Source organism: Stegostoma tigrinum, chromosome 10, assembly GCF_030684315.1.
Source record: "Stegostoma tigrinum isolate sSteTig4 chromosome 10, sSteTig4.hap1, whole genome shotgun sequence".
Classification (NCBI taxonomy): Eukaryota; Metazoa; Chordata; class Chondrichthyes; order Orectolobiformes; family Stegostomatidae; genus Stegostoma; species Stegostoma tigrinum.
In genome coordinates, this window is record NC_081363.1 from 67127568 (window position 1) to 67142654 (window position 15087).

General features: G+C 43.6%; 1 protein-coding gene across 4 annotated transcripts in view; it reads right to left on the reverse strand.

The window, feature by feature from the left end:
* Positions 1-15087, reverse strand: part of fmn1 (formin 1) — a 389228-nt gene that overhangs the window by 320000 nt on the left and 54141 nt on the right. For all 4 annotated transcript variants that reach the window (XM_048537805.2, XM_048537803.2, XM_048537804.2 and 1 more), the window contains one exon: positions 6235-6349. In XM_048537805.2, coding sequence (XP_048393762.1) covers positions 6235-6349 — 115 coding nt within the window. The remainder of the gene's footprint in view (positions 1-6234; positions 6350-15087) is intronic.

Genomic DNA, 15087 nt, shown 5'->3' on the forward strand with positions numbered 1-15087 from the left:
TATAGAGATTTATAACATGATGAGGGGCAAGGATAGGGTAAATAGGCAATGTTTTTCCCCAGGGCGGGGCAGTCCAAAACTAGAGGGCATAGGTTTAAGGTGAGAGGGGCAAGATATAAAAAGGGCAACGTTTTCATGTTGTGTGTATGGAATAAGCTGCCAGAGGAAGTGGTGGAGGCGGGTACAATTGCAACATTTAAAAGGCATCTGGATGGGTATATGAATAGAAAGGGTTTAGAGGGATCTGGGCCAAACGCTGGCAAATGGGACCAGATTTATACAGGATACACGTACAGCATGGATGAGTTGGACTGAAGGGACTGTTTCCGTGCTATATATCTCTATGACTCTATAACCCAGTGGAATGATAACAGCCTAGAACATAGTTGAGTCCTGTTTTTCAAGCTGCAAACCGAGGAGACTGAGGATTGATAAAAATTGGACCACAAGCCATATCACTCATGGAGATGAGATAGGAGGTACTGCAGATGCTGGAGAATCTGAGATAACAAGGTGTAGAACTGGATGAACACAGCAGGCCAAGCAGCTTCACAGGAACAGGAGAGCTGACATTTCGGGCCTAGACTCTTCAGAAAATTTTCTGAATTTGGCTACACTGTTTCCTTGGTGCAGTTTCCTAAATATTGCCACAACGAGTAAAAAAAATGCTGAGTTATATGTACAAGTTGTATTCAATACAGTGTCTTTTCCACCTATTGCACTAATTTTTAGTAAGTTATTTTGGGCTGGATGTTACAGGGAGTTGTATTTCCTAACCTCCTCTCCACCAGATGAAAAATATATCATCAGTCCAGTCCCCCACAAGCCAGCTGACCCATAACAATTTCACACTGGGATCTTCCTTACTTGATTCCAGGGAGAGAAACCTACCTCAGTTGGGAGCAAATTCCACCTTGGAGCGCAGCCAGCCAATTTGATTGGCCATCAATTCTTGTAGACCCAACAGTGGCAGGTTCAACAGGAACCACTGCTAGGACCATTGGCAATCATTGAGAAGAAGGGGTCCTAAGTTGGAAGCTTTGAAAGGGACCAGCTAGAAGACCCTGGAGTTGGGAGTGTTCGGAGTTTGAGAGACGGGACTGGGGGGGGGGGGTGGAGGATAAATGCTTGGCAGGGCTGGGAAAAGCTCCAATGGCCTCCCGCCTCCACAGCCACCCCAACTCTTTGTTTAGCAGCTGCCAGTGCAGAAACAGCTGTTGGGCCTACTTATCTGACCTGCCCTGCGATGGGTGAAGTTAGAGAGGAACTGGAATGAGAACCTAAAGTGGCCTATAACTGACCTCAAACAGCCTCAATAGACACAACTGCCTTCCCTCCCACCTACCCTAATATAGAAGATTGGCTTGGGTGAGCAGGAAGGCAGTGGGAAAACCATGTGCTTTAAGGTTATAAAGTGGAGGGGTTCACAAAATCAAGCCTGTCATCATAAAATCAGGATAACAAGGCTGATCAGGCACCCAAGAGATATTAATCACCACTGGGAGTTTCCAATAACTGGGCAGGTTTTCAGGCTTTCAAGTTGGTTTTCAAATGTTTAAAAAAAGGTTTATTTTGGAAGGATTTTGAAATTTAAAATAAAAATGACCAAGGAATTGTTTATTTCTGGAAAGTAGCTTCAGTAGAAAATTGATGTTTATTTAAAACTCGTTTTCAGTTATTTAAAATCAGGCCAATCATACACGTTAAACTCACCCTGAATTACAATATTTAATTTTTGTGGTGACTTGTTTTTCAGTTGTATTAATCAAAGCCTCCCACATTGCTAGTGTTGCATGTATCAAGGAATATCTATCAAAACTAAATTTGCACTGGAATCAGGAAATACATCCAATTACGTGATATATCATTTTCTGATTTTTATTAATTTTATGCCTAAACAATTAAGTTGGATATTAGACATTAAAAATACTGACGGATAATAGAAATTGACGAGAAAATGCCAAGAAGTATTTTGAGCGATTTATTACCAACTGTAGACCAGATTGTGCTCTTATGGTGCCACCAACAGGAGTAATCATTATTGCAGGGAATTTACATTGCTATCCCATCATGTAATGAATCTAATAACAAACAGCAGATTTTGCAAACATGCTTAATAGCATGAAGTTTTGGTTATAAACCTGCAAATTATACTGCACCAAGCCATTCAGAAGCGAATTGGTCATTCTTGCACTTGTCCCAAAGAGTACAGGCCACAAACCTTCAGCAACACTTTTCTTTGATAATAAAATGTGAGGCTGGATGAACACAGCAGGCCAAGCAGCATCTCAGGAGCACAAAAGCTGACGTTTCGGGCCTAGACCCTTCATCAGAGAGGGGGATGGGGTGAGGGTTCTGGAATAAATAGGGAGAGAGGGGGAGGCGGACCGAAGATGGAGAGAAAAGAAGATAGGTGGAGAGAGTATAGGTGGGGAGGTAGGGAGCGGATAGGTCAGTCCAGGGAAGACAGACAGGTCAAGGAGGTGGGATGAGGTTAGTAGGTAGGAGATTGGGGTGCGGCTTGGGGTGGGAGGAAGGGATGGGTGGGAGGAAGAACAGGTTAGAGAGGCAGAGACAGGTTGGACTGGTTTTGGAATGCAGTGGGTGGAGGGGAAGAGCTGGGCTGGTTGTGTGGTGCAGTGGGGGGAGGGGATGAACTGGGCTGGTTTATGGATGCGGTGGGGGAAGGGGAGATTTTGAAGCTCGAGAAGTCCACATTGATACCATTAGGCTGCAGGGTTCCCAAGCGGAATATGAGTTGCTGTTCCTGTAACCTTCGGGTGGCATCATTGTGGCACTGCAGGAGGCCCATGATGGACATGGCATCTAAAGAATGGGAGGGGGAGTGGAAATGGTTTGCGACCGGGACGTGCAGTTGTTTCTTGCGAACCGAGTGGAGGTGTTCTGCAAAGCGGTCTCCAAGCCTCCGCTTGGTTTCCCCAATGTAGAGGAGGCCACACCGGGTACAGTGGATGCAGTATACCACATTGGCAGATGTGCAGGTGAACCTCTGCTTAACGTGGAATGTCATTTGGGGCCTGGGATAGGGGTGAGGGAGGAGGTGTGGGGGCAAGTGTAGCATTTCCTGCGGTTGCAGGGGAAGGTGCCGGGTGTGGTGGGGTTGGAGGGCAGTGTGGAGCGAACAACGGAGTCACGGAGAGAGTGGTCTCTCCGAAAAGCAGACAGGGGTGGGGATAGAAAAATGTCTTGGGTGGTGGGGTCGGATTGTAGATGGCGGAAGTGTCGGAGAATGATGCGTTGTATCCGGAGGTTGGTGGGGTGGTGTGTGAGAACGAGGGGGATCCTCTTGGGGCGGTTGTGGTGGGGGCGGGGTGTGAGGGATGTGTTGCGGGAAATGCGGGAGACGCGGTCAAGGGCGTTCTCGATCACTGTGGGGGGAAAGTTGCGGTCCTTGAAGAACTTGGACATCTGGGATGTGCGGGAGTGGAATGTCTTATCATGGGAGCAGATGCGGCGGAGGCAGAGGAATTGGGAATAGGGGATGGAATTGTTGCAGGACAGTGGGTGGGAGGAGGTGTATTCTAGGTAGCTGTGGGAGTCGGTGGGCTTGAAATGGACATGGTTTACAAGCTGGTTGCCTGAGATGGAGACTGAGAGATCCAGGAAGGTGAGGAATGTGCTGGAGATGGCCCAGGTGAACTGAAGGTTGGGGTGGAAGGTGTTGGTGAAGTGGATGAACCGTTTGAGCTCCTCTGGGGAGCAAGAGGCAGCGCCGATACAGTCATCAGTGTACCGGAGGAAGAGGTGGGGTTTGGGGCCTGTGTAGGTGCGGAAGAGGGACTGTTCCACGTAACCTATAAAGAGGCAGGCATAGCTGGGGCCCATGCGGGTGCCCATGGCCACCCTCTTAGTCTGTAGGAAGTGGGAGGAGTCGAAAGAGAAGTTGTTGAGGGTGAGGACGAGTTCGGCTAGGCGGATGAGGGTGTTGGTGGAGGGGGACTGGTCGGGCCTGCGGGACAGGAAGAAGCGTAGGGCCTTGAGGCCATCTGCATGCGGAATGCAGGTGTATAGGGACTGGACGTCCATAGTGAAGATGAGGTGTTGGGGGCCAGGGAATTGGAAGTCCTGGAGGAGGTGGAGGGCGTGGGTGGTGTCACGGATGTAGGTAGGGAGTTTCTGGACCAAAGGGGAGAAAATGGAGTCCAGATAGGTGGAGATGAGTTCGGTGGGGCAGGAGCAGGCTGAGACGATGGGTCGACCAGGGCAGGCAGGTTTGTGGATTTTGGGAAGGAGATAGAAACGGGCCGTGCGGGTTTGGGGAACAATGAGGTTGGAGGCTGTGGGTGGGAGGTCCCCTGAGGTGATGAGGTCATGAATGGTGTTAGAGATGATGGTCAGTAATGATCAAGGAGTGTTAACCTGTTTTGTGTCCGATCATGCAGAGACAGCAACTGAATATTCATGTGATGTCGACCCCTACACATTTACAGCACAAGACGCCGTTCAGCCCATCACGCCCATTGCAGTCAACAAAGCTCTAATTTCCTGAATTCTATTTTCCTGCCATTGGCCCATATGGCCTATGGCAACACGAGTGAATATCTGAATGCTGCTTACATGTTACAAGAGTTTCAGACTCAACTACACTTTCAACCATGAGTCCCAGACTCCCACCACCTTCTAAAGGAAAACATTTTCCCTCAACTTTCTTAGGCTTAAATCTCTGCCCGTGGTTATTGACCATTATATATAGAGAAAAAGTCCCTTCCTAACCGCCTTGTTGACATCCCTCATAACGTTATACACTTCTATCAGGTTCTCTGTGAACCGTTGCTGTTCCACAGAAAACAACCCCAGAACGTGTGATATTTCCTCGCATGACAGACTCTCCTGCCCAGGCAGGAAGCTGGCAAATCTCATCTGTGATCTCTCCAGCGCAATCCTTTGCTGAACATGATTTTCTTCTCGTCGCATATGTTGACATTTAAAGCATGTAGAAGGTAAAACTTAAAATTAAGTACCTAATTACCTGCATGGCTATTATGCAAAACAAATGAAAAAGTAACTGCTTTACCACAAGCTAAAACAGAAGTTGCTGGAAAAGATAACAAAGTGTGAAGCTGGATGAACACAGCAGGCCAAGCAGCATCTCAGGAGCACAAAAGCTGACGTTTCGGGCCTAGACCCTTCATCAGACAGGGGAATGGGGAGAGGGTTCTGAAATAAATAGGGAGAGAGGGGGAGGCGGACTGAAGATGGATAGAGGAGAAGATAGGTGGAGAGGAGAGTATAGGTGGGGAGGTGATAGGTCAGTCCGGGGAGGACGGACAGGTCAAGGGGTGCAGGGTGCAGTTGTTTGTTGCGAACCGAGCGGAGGCGTTCTGCAAAGCGGTCCCCAAGCCTCCGCTTGGTTTCCCCAATGTAGAGGAAGCCACACCGGGTACAATGGATACAGTATACTACATTGGCACATGTGCAGGTGAACATCTGCTTAATATGGAAAGTCATCTTGGGGCCTGGGAAGGGGGGTGAGGGAGGAGGTGTGGGGGCAAGTGTAGCACTTCCTGCAGTTGCAGGGGAAGGTGCCAGGTGTAGTGGGGTTGGAGGGCAGTGTGGAGCAGACAAGGGAGTCGCGGAGAGAGTGGTCTCTCCGGAAAGCAGACAAGGGTGGGGATGGAAAAATGTCTTGGGTGGTGGGGTCGGATTGTAGATGGCGGAAGTGTCGGAGGATGATGCGTTGTATCCGGAGGTGGGTGGCTTATCTTTCAGCTCAGAAAAAAATCAGAGTTAACGTTCGGGTCCAGTGATCCTTCCTCAACCCAGAACATTAACTCTGATTTTATCTTCACAGATCTGCTGAGCTTTTCCAGCAACTCCTGTTTTTGTTCCTGATTTACAGCATCTGCAGTTCTTTTAGTTAGCTTTACCACAAGTTTGGTCTGTTACATAATAATAATACTTCGACTATACCCTGAAAGATTTTACTAGATGAGCTTTATGTTTCTGATCACTGAAGTTCAATTCAGCTTCCGCTTACCATATCTTTTCAGGTCCAGATTGTGGCTGTTTATTGCACTAAATCTGTGGATGTTAGTACGGCACAAAAAGGTGCATTCCAATTTATAGAATCTACATTTTACAGATATGTCACAATGATTCCAAATCATACGAAACAGATCGGGTTAAATATGGTAAAACAAATACATCAGTGCACTATCTGCCCATTTTCTTAAGGAATACAAAGTGTTGACCAGTGACGGTATTGATTCTTACCTGCTTCAGTATACTTCAAACCCACTTTCTCTTCCTCATCTTTTGGTCTGGGAGGTGGCCATATGGCCTGGAGCCGTCCAGGAGTTCTATCTTCAAATTCTGATGGAGATAAATCCTACGATTAAAATGAAGTGGAACGTCAAGAAAAACAGGAGGAAAAAAAATAAACATTGAAAAATGGATCTAATTTCAACCTTATTAATGACATATTCAATGAAGAACCTTCTGTCCTGGCTTAAGTCAAGAACAATCTCTTTTTGAATATCTATCTTTCACTTTGACCCCTTCCATTTTTAATGCAAATACTAGTTTCATGAAGAAAATTGTTTTTTAATTATTGGACAAACATAAAAGGGTTAGTCGCAGTTAATTTATGATTGTCATACTTCTATTTTCCCAGTATTTTTGGGTTCCTAACAGCCGAAGGAAAATTCAGGGCAGGTTACTACAATGCCATTGTACTTAAGCTCATTTCCACTATTCTTCAGGTTAATGGTCAGATGTTGGAATTTCAATTCAAATTTTTAAGTCTGAAATTCAGACATATCCTACAGCAATGTAGCTGAGTCTTAAATGCACTTTCAAATGGCCTAGCAAGCCATTCAATTAGATCACACTGCAATGAAATCTAAGACATGAAACGAGATGGACTGCCAAGATTTAACATAGTCTCTGGAAACAGTGATGGCAAACTCAGCCCTGTTGGGAGCCTGCAAAATTCTCCCTTGCCAACAGCTGGAAAAATTGCTCATATTGAGAGAGCTGTCCCACAGATTAGCTAAGCAACAATCGAACATTGCCTATAACTGCATGATTCTATCAGAATGGTTATGTCTAAACCATCAACATCAACATTCTGTGCGTATTCTTAGATAACAAGGTGTAGAGCTGGATGAACACAGCAGGCCAAGCAGCATCAGAGCAGCAGGAAACCCTTCTTCAGAAAAGACCCAAAACATCAGCTTTCCTGCTCCTCTGATGCTGCTTGGCCTGCTGTGTTCATCCAGCTCTACACCCTGTTATCTCAGATTCTCCAGTATCTGCAGTTCCTACTATCTCTGCGTGTATTCTTGTCACATTGACAGGCCAGAACCACCAGAGATGGCAGCATAGTGGTGCACAGTCAAGAGATAGTTGCCCTAGGAATCTTCAACATTTTCTCTCAGCCCACAAAGACTCATGGCATCAGGTCAAACACGGGCAAGGAAAACTACTGCCACTTATAATGTTGTAACAAGGCTTCCTTGCTCTTTTATTCTAAGCCTGGCTAATGAAGGCCAGCAGCCTGCATGCTTCTTCACCACCTTGTCTTCCTCTGCTGATAGCAACAGGATCTGCAGACTTGAATGTCAAAGTCCATTTGTTCCTCAGTACTCCGTAGGGACTTACCATTCCTGACGTACATCCCTCCCTTATTATAAGTAAATTCTATCTGCCATTGCTCTGCCCAATTGACCACTGATCAATATCAGACTGTAGCCTGAGATCATCCCCCTCACTATCAACATCACCAATTTTCATGTTGTCTGCAAACTTACTAATTCGACCTTTTACATTCATATCCAAGTAATTAATACATGTAGCAAATAATAAGGGACTCAGGGTTGGTCGCAGGCTTCCAGTTTCCAAAACAACCCTTCACCACCACTTTTTGCATTCTATTTGTAACCCAGTTTTGCCAACTTGATCTCAAGTTCACAAACTGGGTCCAAAATTGGTTCATCAATCCTCATCAATATACCTGTCACTGATGCATCTGCCCATGACACTGTTGCTAGGAATGACCATCACAACCTTTGTGAATACAAAGTCCTGCTTTCACATTAAAGATCCCTCCAGCATGTTGAGTGGCACTACCACTGTGCTAAATGGAATAGATTTTGAACAGAGCTGGCAAAGCTGGGCATCAATGAGATGCTGCGGGCCATTGTTAGCACTGGAATTGGATTCAACCACAATCTGTAATCACATACTCTGACATTGCTCCTACTCTACCATTACTATCGAGCCAGGGTATCAATGCTGGCACATTGAAGAGCACAGGAGGACAGGCCAGGAGTAACAGCAGGTATTCCGAAGATTGAAATGGTAATCTGATGCCAGAACAAATGAGTACTTGACTGGGAATGTGTTACCAGTTTTTGGCAGATACAGCACAGGAATGCCACAACAAATGGGTCAGATCTATGCTCTGCAGTTCCATCACATCCATTTCTAAATGGTGATGGACAGTTAAACAACTCACTGGAGGAGGCTCGAGATATATTCACATCTTCAATGATGAGGCACTTAGTACATCCGTGGAAAAGTCAGGGCTGAAGCATTTGCAACAAGCATCAGCAAGAAGTACCTAGTGTGTGTTCGATCTTAGCCTCTTACTGAGATCCCCATTTAAGAATCCTAGTCTTCAACCAATTCAATTCACTTCATGCAATGTGAAGAAATGGCTGAAAGCGCTGGATACTGCAAAGAATATGGGCCCCTGAAAACATTCCAGCAATAATACCTATCCACTATTCTTTGAGCAAACTATTTTTTCTTATCTCTGGCCTAAATGGTCTATCCTCTATCCTGAGGCTATATGCCCTCGTTCTATACTCTCCAACAAAGGAAAGTACTCTCCTTGCATCAAGTCTGTACAGCCCTGTTAGAATTTTATACATTTGAATCAGACATCTTCTCATCCTCTAAGCTCTAGTGAGTACAGGCCCAGTCGAACCTGTCTCTTCATACAGGACACTGCTGCCATTCCTGGTATCAGAGATAATGGGAACTGCAGATGCTGGAGAATCCAAGATAATAAAATGTGAGGCTGGATGAACACAGCAGGCCAAGCAGCATCTCAGGAGCACAAAAGCTGACGTTCCGGGCCTAGACCCTGGGTCTAGGCGGAAACGTCAGCTTTTGTGCTCCTGAGATGCTGCTTGGCCTGCTGTGTTCATCCAGCCTCACATTTTATTATCTGCCATTCCTGGTATCTGCCTAGTAAACTTCTGCTGCAAACTGTTTACAGCATCCTTTCTTAGGCAAGGAGGTCAAAGCTGTATGCAAGGCACACAAGGCTATGGACCAAGTGTTCCAAAATGTTATTGGAACAGTTAGAAGTGACAAAAACAGAAATTGAGAGAGAAAGTCAGCAGGTCTGGCATCATATGTGGAGAGAAAGCAGAGTCAACATTTCTGAAGAAGGGTCCTGACCTGAAATGTCAACTTTCCCACTCCTCTGATGCTGCTTGGCCTGCTGTGTTCCTCCAGCTCCACACTTTGTTATCTTGGACTCCAGCATCTGCAGTTCTTGCTATCTCAACATTTTCCTACTTCAGAATGTACAGGATGTAAGACATCCCTACTTGTCTACTCAGATCTTCTTGCAATGATGGTCAATATATCATTCGCCTTCCTGACTGCTTGCTACACCTAGCTGTCTCTTTTCATTGACTGGTGTGCAAGGACACCAAGATCCATTTGTACATTCACACTTCCAAATATATCACCGTTAAAATAATTTAAATAATACTATTCCTTTCTGTCTTTTAGGCCAAAGTGTATAACTTCACATTTAGCCATGTTGTACTGCACTACCAAGTGTGTTCCTTATCAATCAACTGGTTTCAACTACACTGAAGCCTCCTTGTATCCTCCTCACAACTTCACTAAGCATCCTGTCATGAGCAAACTTAGAAATATTGCATTTGGTTCCCTCACCCAAGTCATTTATATATATTGTGAATAGATGGGGTCCAAACATCGATCTCTCAGTTCAATAAGTCAATGTCACTGTCACTGTCTAGTTAGTGACTTCCACTTGGGGGAAAAAGATCTATTTATTCCCATTCTTTGTTTTCTGTCTATCAACAAATCTCAGCAACGGTACCTATCCACTACACTTTGAGCAAACTATTTTTTCATTTAGCAATGCATTACCCCCATCCCATGTGCTTTAACTTTGCCCACTAACCTCTTATTTCAGACTTCATCTAAAGCATTCTGAAAATACAAATAGATCACACCCGCTGGTTTGCCCTTATCTATTCAACTAGCTGCATTCTTAAAACAACTCCAGCAGACTTGCTAAGTATGACTTGCCTGTCATAAACATATTGGCTTTGTCCGATCCTGATATTGGTTTTCAAGTGTTCCATTATCATATCTTTTATAACTGACTCTAGCATTTTGTGATTACTGATATTAAGGCTAACTGTTCTGTGATGATTTTTTTTTGCTCTCCCTTTTTAAATAGTGGGGTTACATTTACCACCCTCCAGTTTGTAAGAACTGTTCCAGTCTATAGAATTTTGGAAGTTGATCACCTCTGCATCCAACATTTCTAGGGCAACTTTCTTTAGGACTACAGGATACAGATTACCAGGCCCTGGTGATTTGTCAGCCTTTAACCTGATTAATTTTCCTGGTACTATTTTCCTGCGGATACTGATTTCCTCCAATTCCACTCTCTCACCAGATCCTTGGTTCCCTTACATTTCCAGATGATTATTTGTGCCCGTTTTGTGGAATTAAAACAGTAAGTAATCAGGCTAAAAAAAAGTGCAAACATTAGACTCATGTAAGAAAAATATTATCATCAAGAGCCCTCTGCTCAAAGAAACATCTTTGATGCCTATTTGCTGAACCTATTAATAGAGCTAGGAACTGAAGAGTTAATGATGTATAATATTTTGATGTACAAGAGCCAGAATCTCCCAGTAAACATCAGAACATCTTTAGCATTTTTGATTTATTGACTTTCTTAGCATGCATTTATAAGAATTTGGAAGTTGAATTGGTTGGGAAATATGCCTTTATCCTGTCAAAATTAAAATTTGCCTTTGCCTTTACAGAAGTACGCAAAGTAAACCAACTGCATTTTCCAAAGAACTTGTCTGCCTTGGTTCAGTGCTGTTGTCCTCTAAGTAACATCCTCAAAGATCATTAAACCACCACTTAAGCCACAGTTTTACCACAGGACAGGGCAAGGTGGAGATCCCAAGTCTACATCATCTAGAACTCAGATTGAAATCTGCAATGTTGGCTTTATTCTAAACTGCACACTAAACATCAATCAACTGAGCTAACAAGCCCTCAGAAGTGGTATTAACTCCAAGTAAACAAGGTAATGGGTGTAAGTCTGAGATGAGTCTGTTATCTACTTCACTGCAGCACAAAGTACTCTGAGATCCAGTATAACTTGCCCGAGGTGTATGTCACAGATCCCATGGCACTGAGGACCAGCGGAGTTTACTGTGTCTCCTGGTTAATTTTCATCACTCAACTAACCAAGGCAGATGGTGCACCAAAGAATCTGACTTGGCAGAGCAGGCTTGAAGGTCTGAGTGGCTTACACCTACCCTTAATTTGAAGGTCTGCATTTTGTTTGGGTTAATTTCCAATCCGAGGATACAGCTTTTGCTTCTTGCATTTACCTGTAATCAAGCTGATATCTACAGTTTTATTTTGAGAATTATAATATGGCCCCTCGTATATAAGCAACTTTTCTATGAAATTGAAATTGGGGTCATTCAGCTGGCAAGCTGGCAAATGAAAGTGCGAATGCCATGTGAAGCTCTTGGATGAAATAATAAATTCTGGAACTGATACATTCAGCATAATGAAAAATGTGAAACCAAATTAAATATATGGGACTCATGAGCAACATTAATCATTACATTTGACCTAAGTGAATGAACTATATGAAGTTGTTGCGGCTGGTTTCAGTTTATGATTTGGGTCTGACATTGATTCAGAGCAAAGAGATGAAGAGTGAGCTCTTGAGGAATTAGCAAGGCATCTGCAAAAGTGCATTTTCTTATCTAACAATTACAATTATTTCCTTGTGTTTTGTGTCTGGAACAATTCAATACTTTAAGTGGGTGGGGAGGAAGATGAACGTAATTTTACAGTAAAGTTAACTGCCCTACCCTAATTTATGATTTAAGATTACATATATGCCCTAAGAACCATAGTCAAAATACGATCACACACAATAATTTCCAGTTGATTTCTGTTCCTTGAAACTGACAATGTAGAGTTATCCGCATGAGGCTTGCCTGCATGCGTTCAGGGAAGATGGAACAAATAAAGAAAAATGGTACATTTATAAGTCTTTAAGAACTGAAATTTCATAACTCTCTCCTCCAACCCACATCCAGGGAACAATTCCTGCAAAGAACGGCCAAAGCTTGACTAATTTCATTTAAATTCGGCCAGCATTGACATTCCATTTTTGGGATTGTTCATTCAGCAGGAGTAAGACACAACAGAAATGTTCAGAGAAAGTCTCTGAAATGGAACCGATGTGAATTCAGCTTCAGAACCAGTGAGTCCACACTGAAAAGTGACATTGGTTAGTCACTTTTATTCATTAGCAAGTAGAATAATTATAAATATTACCACTACCTCAGTTTTGAGATCTGAGCTCAGCTATAATTTTCTCCAGCATCACAAGAATGAGAATATATATCAGGCCACTCCCCGCTTAGACACGCTAACATGTGGGGTGCAGGAGGAAACCCTGGGATGTGTATTGAAACTGTTCAGTTAAAAGGACACAGGTCTTGTAAAACAATGGCAACGGCCAAAAACTCTGGGTTCATGTCCAATCAGAACTCAATGGCTGTGGAAGCTGTGCTCACAGTATGGCCAGTCTAGTTATTTATCAACTTATAAATCACCCCAGCATACCTATGGCAGACAGTAAAAACAGGAGAGTTTGCCAATCTTGATAAAGAGTGATGCTGCTGTCTGACAACAAGTTAGCAACCTGCTTCCTGAAAAATAAGCAGTGAAAACAGACATAGGTATTTGCTTTGTCTGTGTCATGCATCACTACATCTTGAGAAAACCTCTACATAAGTTATAAAAGTGAATTCGGTCAGGCGTAATCTCATTCTTGTTCTAGCATTGGTTTTTACTATCGCTCTAGGTTGTGGAGTCAAAACTGGACACATAGATCAAGAGAAGATGTCAGGGGGACAGAAAATTTAGTAACAAAGCAAAACAGCATGATCATGGGTGGGAAGAAACCAATTTTAAGTGCAGCATTAATCACAGAATCATAGAATCCATACATTGCAGAAGGAGGCCATTCAGCCCATTGAGTCTGCACCGACCCTCTGAAGAGCCCCCTACGCTATCCCTGTAACTCCCCGTTTTCCATGGCCAATCCAGCTAGCCTACACATCCCTGCACACTATAGACAATTTAGCATGGCCAATCCACTTAACCTACCCAACACTGGAATCAGAAACAAAGATAGGTATTTTTAATGGCAGAACTAAATTTCATATAAGGCAAATGCAACAACATTTGCAAAATCTACAAAGGCAAAAGGAGTTTACCTATATCAAGCTCTTAAGGAATGACACATGTAAAAATAAAGCAATTCTTCCCACCCACCTCCAACTCAAAATTATATCTCCAGAAGTAACATCAGTATATATTGTTTTTCTTTCTCATAGAGATTCTTGTATTCCAGCCTCCATTCCCTGGGTGGTAGCTCTTTCCTGCTACATCTCCTTCATCCCAGATGTGAAATAATCTCCATACTCTCCTGATACATTCTCTACCAACGGTTCCAGTTAAATCTCCATTGCATTTTTGTTCCAAGATTACATTTTGCCTAAAGGCAGGAAGTCCTGAATTCCAGAAAGCCTGGGATACAGTAGTGCAATTCTGCGTCAGCAGCCAGCATGAAAAAGACAAGCATCAGCAGATTCAATGCATCAGGTTTGTAGCTATATTGCTAAGGCTAGTCAGCTAATTAGCTAACGCAACTTCAACACATGGTTTAACGGCTAATTTTACAGCTGGCTGTGCTAGTCTTCCAGACTGAAAAATACAGAATACACAACATCCAACACAAACCAGAGATAATGGGAACTGCAGATGCTGGAGAATTCCAAGAAAATAAAATGTGAGGCTGGATGCTGTGCTCCTGAGATGCTGCTTGGCCTGCTGTGTTCATCCAGCCTCACATTTTATTATCCAACACAAACCATGTTACATTATAAAAAGACAGTATTCACTAATATTCGACTGAAGAATTTGTTATTTTGCAAACTTAAAAATGTCAATGAAGTAATATTCAGATAACTACAACTGCAAAAAAATAAGACACTGGCAGCATTATTTTCAACAGAAAATGCCTGACCACCACCCTCACTACAATTATGACCCTCTAGCTTGACAACTGCTTCCTGCTCTTAGCTATAAGAGCTTCATATAGTGTGTGTGTGTGTGTATAAGAGCTTCATATAGTGAGTGTGTGTGTGTGTGTGTGTGTGTGTTTTGGGGGGGTTGAAGGTGTTGCACCTCCGTCTGTGGCCTCCTTTTGGCATCAGGTGCCCCAACCACCTCTCTAATATTTGGGACACTAGATGCTTCCTCCTTAGCTGCCCTACAAATTATAATCCCTACTACCATCTCCCACCCCTTCAAGTATCCACTTCCTGCACTGGCCTAAATGGCCCTGTGTAGGTTCCCGCACTGACACTGGAGACTGCTCACAGTCTCAAAAGTAGCCACTGCTCCCAGTGGGGCTACAAAGTTGCCAATCAACCTGGGGAGCGAGTCTCACCTCCAGCCTTGATTACTTCTCTGGTAAAGGGGTGGGGAACACACCCCTGTGAGAAAAATTCCATCTCATTATTCCAAAAATCAAATATTCCTGTTTATGACCCACAGCAATTAAGGTGCAACAAAAAATGATACACGTCTATATCAGAAACTATAGGAGCCCTGAATTTTTATTTTACAATATTATTTTAGAGAATACCAATTAACAAAATAGACTTGATCTTGCTTTGCACTCGCTCCAGAGTTTAAGGCACACTCCAGAAACCTGAGTGCAAGAGACGA